At 38.6% G+C, this 10,599-nt stretch overlaps 1 protein-coding gene across 1 annotated transcript; it reads right to left on the bottom strand.

Annotated features, from left to right (window-relative positions):
• Positions 1 to 248: 248 nt before the first annotated feature.
• On the bottom strand, positions 249 to 10,122 carry LOC118085748 (septin-8). Its single transcript, XM_035116707.3, has 8 exons — positions 9,948 to 10,122; positions 9,665 to 9,761; positions 8,704 to 8,860; positions 7,952 to 7,987; positions 4,925 to 5,057; positions 3,867 to 4,057; positions 3,498 to 3,660; positions 249 to 2,251 (listed from the first exon to the last, which is right to left on the bottom strand). The coding sequence occupies exons 1-7, from the start codon at positions 10,032 to 10,034 to the stop codon at positions 3,534 to 3,536; spliced, it is 828 nt and encodes a 275-aa protein (XP_034972598.3). The 5' UTR covers positions 10,035 to 10,122; the 3' UTR covers positions 249 to 2,251; positions 3,498 to 3,533.
• Positions 10,123 to 10,599: the final 477 nt, after the last annotated feature.

Here is a 10,599-nt window from a genome sequence, read left to right as displayed (position 1 = left end):
TCTTCCTCTCCTCCCTCACTTGCTTGCTTGCTCTGTTCACCATTTACCCAGATGTAGAGCCCTGGAGAACTCAAAAGCTTGCACTTAACACAGGTGCAGACCTTAAAGATCAGGACCTAATTAACCACATAATTGATTGCAGCTGGGCTGACTATGGTCAAACATTGGAAAGACTTGTGTTTATTGGTATCACAAGGTGTGGTATATAACATTCATGGAGAAACTGACTCAGAAACAGAGTTTTCCTTGCCATTTCAAAAACAGATATTTATTTCAACATGGTATTCCTATATTGCTTACATTAACAGTGAAAATAATAGCACCTACCTTAACAGTACGGGAATATTTGGAATGCTTAATTCTGTCCATGTTACCATCTTTCACTTTCCCTTTACAGTATCTTCCTCCTTGCCTCCCATCTGCCCCCCCCCCTTTAGATTATATCTTGCTTGGGATTGGTATGGTGTCTAATTCATCACATTGACTTCGCTTGTCTTACATATACGTATTGCTGGTTAGGCAGGTTTCGGATGGGGATTGTGTTTTCTCAAGCATTAATAAGGTTCCCTTTTTCCACTTTCAAATTACAGTTCTATTTGGTTTGCACTTATATATGTATTTAAAGAAAACAATGAATATATACAAAACAAAGGAGACTTGCACACTATTTTGTGATATTTTGGTTGTCCTACCAAGGGTATTGCCCTTTTTAAAAAATGCCTTTGCTTTTTATATAACAAAGCTTGTAGGCCAGCTCCCTTCCTGCCAGCCTACTGCTGGACTTTCATCTACAAATATTGTGATCTCTTCTTTTAAAAAAATCAGTAAAAACATCTTAAAAGTATAACCTTGAAAAGGCAGTTGACTTGAAACTGACAGCTCTGAGCTCTCTTTTTTCTTCTTCAAATATTTCTGCATATGGGAAGAGTAAGCCTAACCAGAGAATTTTCTTTCAGCTAAAAATAGCTGAACTGAAAATACTGCCCACTTTTCAATTATTATTTTTCCTGGATTCCTTAAGTGTCACAAAGCAGAAAGAAAAGTAAGCACACCATAGGTGCATATTAGCCTCAACCAAACACTTTTGTTCATCTTGTTCCAACTGTATTTGTAAGATCAGGTCTCCCTTTACTGTGAAGTCTAATGGAAGGCTCTGGGATTATTTTACTAACCATAGTCTCAGTGACATGGTGCACGACATAAAAATGTGTTTCTGACATGTCAGTCTGAATGATAAACTCTCTCTGCCATCTGCCTTGAGTTATCACACTCTTCCTCATCTATAACCAGTCATCCCGTATCAAAAACCTGCTTAAGCAAGGAAGGTCATTAAGAACTCTTCCCATTGCTTTAAAGATATGTACCACTCTCATCATTTGAACTTTCTCGAGGCACTTTTAAAAGGGCACATTCATATTTAGAATGTCACTCTGCAGATTTATGGATTGACTGCAGAGATCTGTTTGCACAGAACTCCTGGGCCTGACCTCGTACAAGGGGGCTTGCCCTAACCCAGTGGGGTTTTGACTTTTCTTGGAACACCAAATTCCCTTCTCAATACTTCTCAATACACTATCTTTTTTCAAGTAAAGCATATGTTTGCATGAATACTGCCACTGCAAAGGCAACCATGGTCCATTTTAATTTAAAGCTTATCACAGAGCTAGAATGTGCATTTATGAAAAACATTTTCAGAAAAGAAAATATTTTCTGAAACAGGTTTACATATTTTATTCAAAACAAAATAAAAAAATTCCTTCCAGTATTTTATTCAGTTCAATAAATGTTTCAAATGGGGATATTCATTGATATGCAGTTAACACATTCAAGAAGCACCAGTTCTTTAAAACAGTTGCAATATATAATCATTTCTATGCTAAGAGTATTCATAGCACAAATAAAAATTCTTTTGTGGCACAGTGATCTTAGGTACAGCACATAAAGTGAGTACAGCTTGGCCACAGGTATATAGTTTAAATGCACATCAATAGCTTAAAAGAACTGTCATTTTATATACATTAATAGAACTGTCTAATTAATTAAACATTAAAAGAACTGTCATTTTATATACATTAATACAACAACCTACAGTACATTATGTGATACTAATTATACATTTTAATATACTTTCCCCTTTGTTAAACAGGAGTCAGTTTTCAAGTTAGCTTGCATTAAAAAGGGGGAAGTTGATCCAAGTTTCTTCATGGAGAATTTATTCTTGTATTTATTCTTCTTTCACATAAAGCCAGAGCTGAAAACAGAAGGAGTTATATTGGATATACCTTTTCTCCACAGAAAGCAAAGACTATTTATAAAGTATTAAAGCTTTTGTCTTCAGTGTATTTTGATGAATACCAAATGGACAGAACTTGAACTGACTCAAAGGTAGAGAAATACCTTTCTCTAGTACAGATTTTCTTTGAATCACTTCAGACTACAATGAAGGTCCCTAGGTTTAATGGTGCTTTCATCCAAAACTCAACAGCACACGAAGGCTTACAACTTAGCCTTCTCCCTGATGTGATAGCAACAAATGACTAAAATAGGTACACAGGCTTCTGAAGTACAGTATTAAAAGTAGTTGCTAAATTGTATTTATTTAATATGTGGCTATTCTTCCTACCCTTCTTTCATTGAACTTAGGGTGGTGGACATGGGTTTCCCTGACAGATTCCAATCCAGTCACTGATCAAACCCAAACCTGCTTAATTTCAGCAAAGTGTTTGCATCATATCCCTTCGGAATGTGCCCTGATAATTGAATATTAAGTAATTTCCATGAATGTATTTCAAGGTTGAATTAAATTCACAGGTGAGAGTAAATGCAGTGTGAATTGGTGTCTGTCCATTACGTGGAGTTTCTCCTTCTGTCCCCTGCAGCGCAAAATCTGCTCTGTTTAGTGCAGCTTAAAGGAAATGTCCTTTTATATACACTATTCTCAGCAGGGGGACAACCCCTCTGGCAAAAAAATTTTAGGGGTGTGCAAGGGGTTGGAGGTAGGAGAAAAGAAAGTGACATAGTGCAATTAGATTTCTGCTGTGCAAGTTTGTGGAAATTGTTCTATGTTGCCCAACAGTCACTACTGAGAGGATATTTCTGATCATTTAATGACCTTGTCATCATTTAAAGGCAGATTTCTAGCAATAAAATGAATTGCTTAGCATGCAGGTATTCCTTAGAGTAGTTGGAATTTTGAGCAGAACAGTTAGCGCAGCAAGAACCCCCTTCTCCACAATATTTGTTTGAGGTTGTTTATAATTCTGTAATAAGTTCTGTCATCGCCATAGCTGCCAAGTTTTCCCTTTTCTCACGAGGAAGCCTATTCAGAATAAGGGAATTTCCCTTAAAAAAGGGGAGAACTTGGCAGCTATGGTCATCGCCACAAAACTGCAAAGACTTCTGTAAATTTCAGAATATTCCCAGGAATGAAAAATTCAAGAATGAAACACATTGTGGCCAAATTGATCTGTTTTCTATGACTTTTAAAAGTAACATACCTTAACCATATAACGTTTTCAAACTGCTTCCAAATTCTATTCATGGTGCTCCCTGTGGGCTCGTTCCCTTTCTAATCTCTCTTTCTCCCTCTCCTCCTGTATATTCACAAATTCCTGATCTCTGACATCAAAGCACAGGAGCTCAAGCCGAAAACCTTGATCCCTTAGGGACAAATATTTTTAAAAAGAGTTCTCGTAAATGTGTCTGATAGTATCAGTAAGACAGTTTTGAACAATTTGATAAAAATTTATTATTTTTTCATATTTGGTACCTGAATAATTTATACTGCTTAAAATATTTATCTGAACCGGACAGTGTACCCTGTCCTAAAATCCAAATCCTAAAATTTTATGGACTTGATTACTTACTTTTTCCGATCCTTATCTTTTTTATAACCAACAGTGGGCGTAGGCGGCAGTGGCCTCCCTTGGATTATTTCTGCGGCAGCTTTTCTGTCATTGAATGCAATAATTTCTTCTTCCAGGAGTCTTCTTTTCTCCTCCAATTTCATTCTCTCTTCTTGGTCAAGCCGTTTTAAATGTTCAAACTCCAGATGTAGCTAAAGTCAAGCACAAAAATATCACTTCTGCCACAAGGTGGTAGCCTAGCACTTAACATACCATCCTCAGTACTTACCGGTACAAGGTCAAATACAGAGACTGATTTCCTTAACAAGTGTCAGACTTTTCACTTGCTATTTTCGTAGTTCACTTATTGACACAAGCGCGCTAAAACCTTTTCTTAGAGTAACTTGGAATTGATTTCTTTTTAATGACAAATGTGGACAAAAGTTTTATTTTTAAAAGCTTTTTTTTGGGGGGGGGGTGTATCATTCTTTCAGAGCATCCCATACCTAACTTCCCATTTCTTGCTAAATGAAGAACAGATCAAAGATCTCCCAATTGAACAACATGGGTTACTGCCTTGATCAGTCCATCTTTCAATATGCATATGATATTATGAGTGATACTGTAAGCTTTTGGTCAACAATTTACTTTTAAATCAAAGGAGACTGATTTCAGTAAATTATGTTAGATCAACCTGTGATGTCATTCAGCATAGGAGCCAACTCCTAGGGGCCGAAGTCCTTTCGACGCCCTCATAAAATATTTGAGGGAGCTGCCACCCTCACCCCCACCAGTTGATCAGCATTGCCATTCAAACAGTGTGTCTTGGGACATCCCAATATTTAAGTTGGTACCCCTATCTTTATGCAATTATGAAAGGCTGTTTCTATTGTTTCCTGGAACTCTGATCTAAGTCAACAGCAAGTTGCCACATGAACTTGATGATTCTTATGTGCTGAACAGCTGGTCAGGAAAATGGAGTTGCCCGCAGACTCTATCCATCTTATTCTGCTGCTCCACATAATGTCTTCAAGCTACCACTACAACCAGATCAAGAACTATAAGAGAGATGAGCTTACTTCTCGCTCAGCTTCTTTCAACTGTACTTCTTTCTCTTTGACCCTCCGAACAAACCTTTGCCTCATCTCTTCTTCTTTTTGCCGTAATCCGTTAAGGAATTCAAACCGCTTAGCTTCGTAATTCTCCTGCAGACTGAGGACCATAAAATGTAGAATAGCCTTCATTCAGAGCTGGCCACATTCAGGCATTTTATTTACAAAACCCAACCACATTTGACCAGCTTTCCTGTGCACGAAAGACTGACAAAGTTCACAGGGACATTAAAAGTACAAGGAGATGTTTTGCTCAAGAAGGTGTGCACTGGTGTTACATCTGGTTCATCTTACAAACCTCGCAATTAAGTGGGGTGGGTGAGAACAGGTGCAGTCTGCTGTCTCACCACACTTACAGTGTTTCCTTTTGTTAAATTTGTAAACTGGTTCTAAAAGCTCTTAGGACGGGACAAGCAGTGATGCTACGAATAGAATGCAGGGCAACAAATTAATCATTGTGAAGTGGACAAAGCACACTACATAGCTGGCCCTGGGCTTTTATTTTTGATCCTAAATGCATCTAACTTGGGAGTATACCTAATCAATTGAAATAGAAGTTAATTTGAGAAAAATTTGGTCACTTCCAGATGAATTTAATGAGCATTCAGCCTGATTTGCTAATGAAGAGATTAGGCAACAAAGGCTATTTAATGTGCATTTATTCTGATTTCTTTGTGAGATTAGACAACATTAAGTCAAGCAAGTGTTATTCCACACTTTCCTGTTCAGCAGAGAAAATTCAGTTCTTTTATCACTGTGCATTTGCAGACCACCAAACAGATCTATCTACATCAAATAATGTACCCACTGGAATTATTGCCACATTTCCAAAATCTGTAGTGACTATGTTTGACGGTAAAAGAAGATGTCATTTTCTCATTGTTTGCCTGGCTTTCCTATTCCTATTCCTATTACATGCCAGCCTAGAATCTCTTCTATCAGTTTTTTAAGCTTCCTCTAGAATGCTGGATGTGTCCTTCCTTTTTGGCACACTGACAACTGGATATTCTCTCTACAAAGTCACTTTCCAGTAAAGAGACTACTCTGAACCAGACAAAGAGTAAAACTTGCTGATCTTACAGTTGAAAGCTGATTCCAATCTCACTGTAATACATGCAATGTCAACAGCCAGAGGTCTTCAAAATATCTCACTCTTGGCATCTGTTAAGGAGTAAAGGTGCCTTTCACTTAGAAAGCATTCTAATTCTTTTTAAAGGAACCCAGGTGTTAAGATGTCATTGTTGTTGCTTTTTACACCAAGGGCAGGAGACCTGCCACCCTCCAGATGTTGTTGGGTGTCCAGCCCCCATCAGCCCCAGCCCCAAGCAACATCTGGAGGACCACAGATTTTCCACCCTGTTTTCCACCCTAACTAGGTTCAGCATTAGGTGGTATCATCTTATTGCACCAAGTCTAACAGCTGCATGTGCACCGCCATGCTTCTTCCCTGCTTTTAAACTGGGATAACAAAACCAGTTACGGCTTCTTCAAGAATATCTACTTGGGTGTAAGCAGATGAAATTTGCAAACCTGTTGCCCATTCCTTTTTAGTTAGGCAAGTTTGGGAGGAACAGCTGGCTCATCCCGTTTCTAGCAACAACTTGGGATGCAAGATGTTTATTGGTTGGCTGCTATGGCAATTATGAGGCTACACCCCTAACCACCAATGAATCCATCCATGTTAATGTCATGCTTCTGGCATGTGTAAAGGTGGGTTGCAAGAAGTATTGGACAAATGGGGGAGAGACCAAAGGCCAGTGCTGGATTCAGAGCAGCGTAGATGTGCATTAGATGAGTGGAGGTAGAGCCAAATGTGAGTTCATCCCACAGCGGGTAAACAATTTACCAGCTCACATAGGAAGGTAAGCCTTCAACTCTTTACTGTTCGACAGGGAGAAGAACAGCAGCATTTTTTCAGAAAGGTAATAATAATAATAATAATAATAATAATAATCATTTATTATTTATACCCCGCCCAACTGGCTGGGTTTCCCCAGCCACTCTGGACGGCTTCCAACAGAAAAACAAAACACAGTAATCTATTAAACATTAAAAGCCTCCCTGAACAGGGCTGCCTTCAGATGTCTTCTAAAAGTCTGGTAGTTGTTGTCGTCCTCTTTGACATCTGTTGGGAGGGCATTCCACAGGGCAGGCGCCACCACCAAGAAGGCCCTCTGCCTAGTTCCCTGAAACTTGGCTTCTCGCAACGATGGAACCGCCAGAAGGCCCTCGGTGCTGGACCTCAGTCCGGGCAGAATGATGGAGGTGGAGACGCTCCTTCAGGTATACTGGACCGAGGCCATTTCAAAGGTGAGATTGTGTCCTCTTTTTTATTCTGATCTTACCAACACTGTTAAGGCAAGTTAATTGTCAACTTCCTTGTTTTTACAGAACTATTATTTATTCTAGTCACAGATCATGTTCTGTTGATGAAGTTAAATGTTAGTACTGCAGCGACTACTGTAAATAAGGTCTGTTTTGAGGCCAGCATGCATCTCACATATCTGTTTAGAACATCCATGAGAAAGGAAGGAAGGAAGGAAGGAAGGAAGGAAGGAAGGAAGGAAGGAAGGAAGGAAGGAAGGAAGGAACCAATTTAATTGATATATTGATATTTAAGAATCAATTCTTGGTATAGGAAGCTCCTTATACCAAGTTAGGCTGTTTGTCCACCTGATCCAGGTATTGTCTAATATGACAGGAAGTGCCTCTCTCCGGGGTCTCAAGCAGAGGGACCTTCTACATGCAACACATCTGTTATACCACCACGCCATGGTCCCCTACCCATATTTGTAAGATGAAGAATTAGTACACAGCTGGAGACATTCTGAGTTGAACTTAAGGTAATTCAATAATAGTTCCAAATCAGGACCCCGGGATCATGTCACTATTGTTCCTGTAAGACCAAGCTGTCTCTTTCTAAAACACACACAGAGAGAGACAGAATTTTAAAGACTTTAATTCCATCATTCTACACACTATAAGGCTACATACCTTTCTCTATGAGCTGGCTTTTTGGAATCTGGAATCCTAAAAACAAAACAAAGATACAGATTTATCAAGTTGTAGTGTGCTTCCACAGTTCTGTCTAAAGAACCTAATTTTATGTTATCCTGGCTCACAAAGAAACTGATACCATTCCAAATTTCTAAAAGTTAAAGGGATTTGCTTTTTTTCTTATGGAAATGTAACACTGAAAGAATTACTTAATTTTAAAAATTATGGGTAGTATTTAACTAAGACTTGGGGTAGATTTAAATCGTTAGTCCTGTTCATTAATTTTAATGGGTCTTATTCTGAGTAAGTCTTAACTGAATACCACCTAAGATTTGTATTTAGCACTTACAAACAACTATGCATGTGGAGTACACTTATAAAGCTTTCAGAAGCCTTGTACGCATATATACACAAAGCCAAAATATGGCTTAGACTTAAGTCAGAATGAACAACCACGTGGGGACCTCAATGGAAAATTGCAGCCACTTCGCTCCTCCCCCAATCCTGCTGCTGCCATGCTACTTGGAGCTAAGCTATGGGGTCAGATTCAACAACGGGGCCCCACTACTGGAAGTCTGTGCAATAGCACATTTCCCTCCCCCCATGCACCCCCATAAATTGACTAGGAGGTGTGCAAACAGTTTTAATTACACACTCAAGATTCAAGATACCTTCAGAGAAGTAATTACAAAAACCATGTTGGGAATTGGTTTAACTATTAAAAACATAGGAAAGGCTCGCACTCTTACTTGATTTGATCAGTGTCTCGGAAGCCCATCTCTTCCAGTTTATACTGCCGGTACAGTTCATAATGAACAGAACAAGTCTGTTCTATCAAGTCTTCCATATTTGTACAAATCATCATTTCCCGGAGCTTCACAAAATCACAATGGTTCTCATTCTCCACTAATGAAATGAAATAAAATATCACCTCTATCCTATTGGAATTTACCATGGGATGCAGGAAACACCCCCCAAAAGCCCTTTCACACTGGGGTTGCAGGGGGGGGGTTGAGCAGAGGCAGTATTTCCCATCCATCTCATACATTTTGCAAGGGTCACCTGAACAACAAGGAGAGGCTTTCTGATGGGTAGCAGTTGCAAGGATGGGATCAGGAAATTCCCCTTCCAAATGCATCTGTCAGCTCAGAGGCAGATGGGAGGTATTGAAAGGCAGAAGCGGTATCACCCCCTCCCCAATTCCCATAATTTCCTGCTGAAATCTTGTGCCTTTTTAGATCACAAATGTTCTGTGTGCTGTTTCACTTTTGTTGCTGTACAGTGCAAGAGTGCCCCTCCAGATGGCAACAATACAATAATATTGGGGAAGTATCACTGTGCAACTAATACAGCAGACTGGTTGATACATGGACTGTCCTGTCCTCTCTAAATCCATCACTAATGCAATATTATTGTGTTGATGACGTGTTGCAGAATGCACCTGTGAAAAAGGAACAGTCCTGGGAAAGTAGACTCATGGTACTGCTACAGGTCACCAGATTTGTGAACTGCCTGGTTCACAAATCTGACAAAAAGATGTTGTGCTCATTCAGGAGGCTTCAAAAAGAAGAAAGCAGTTCTATAAAGATACTGCAAAATGTGAACTTTATCAGTTGAGAAGCAGACCATTAACCATGCAAAGTTACTATCACTGCTGACTATCTTAGGAAACTAATTCTTGAAAAAGTGAGAGTTCAAACTCTTCTTTACCTTCCACTACGCCCCAAGGATACTGGCGAGCTTTTACTGTTTTGTCTCCAATTTTTACCTCTTCCAAACTCCCCACAACTGCAAATGGCAAGTGTGCCTGCAAAACAGAGAGTAAATAAATTTGTATTGCTGTCAACACTAAGAATAAATAAATGAAAAATGCAATATATGCTATTCAACTTGTAACCTAATTACATGAAAGACTATCGCGCCTGTCAAAAATAAGGTGAAATACCCATTAAAATACTTACATTCTAATACTTGTAGTAAAGCATGTACTTACATTCATGTTGGCATTAATGTTAGCAATGCTCTCATCATCTGTTGGAAACTGATATATCTGGAGTCTATTACTGACCAGTTCACTCATGATGTTGACCTTAAACTGCTGTAGTTCAGTTTTAGAAATTGTATCAGCTTTGGCTATAAGGGGAATAATGTTCACCTATTAAAGAAATAAGAACTATTGTATTCATACAAGCCAAATCTGCAAGTAATCTGAACTTTTAAAACACTAATTACCATGTCACTGAAAAAGCAAGGTGCTTTTTAAACAGAGTAGCAAAACAGCTCTTCAGTACCATGAGCTTGCTATAATAATAATAATAATAATAATAATAATAATAATAAACTTGCAGTTTCTACTTATCCATATAGCTCAGTTTTCCATTTTACCAGAAATACTGCGAAAACTTTACCAGAATAAAACATCATCATCAAAAACAGCTATCATCACAAAGTTGTTTTTTTTGTTTTACTAGGGCATCGATGTATCGCTTTTTGTATAATGTTTTATGTATAATGAATTACCTAATAAAAAGGCAACGATTTCCACAATGATTCCCTTGAAAGCAATTGTAGGCTTTTTGTACTTCAACAAAACGTACTGCTAGCTACTGTGAAATACGTTTTTTGTTTCTGGGTGGGCCTTTTCT

This window comes from Zootoca vivipara, chromosome 4 (assembly GCF_965207765.1).
Source record: "Zootoca vivipara chromosome 4, rZooViv2.hap1.1, whole genome shotgun sequence".
Lineage (NCBI taxonomy): Eukaryota > Metazoa > Chordata > Lepidosauria > Squamata > Lacertidae > Zootoca > Zootoca vivipara.
The sequence above is the reverse complement of the archived record's forward strand: the minus strand, read 5'-3'. Positions and strand labels throughout refer to the sequence as shown.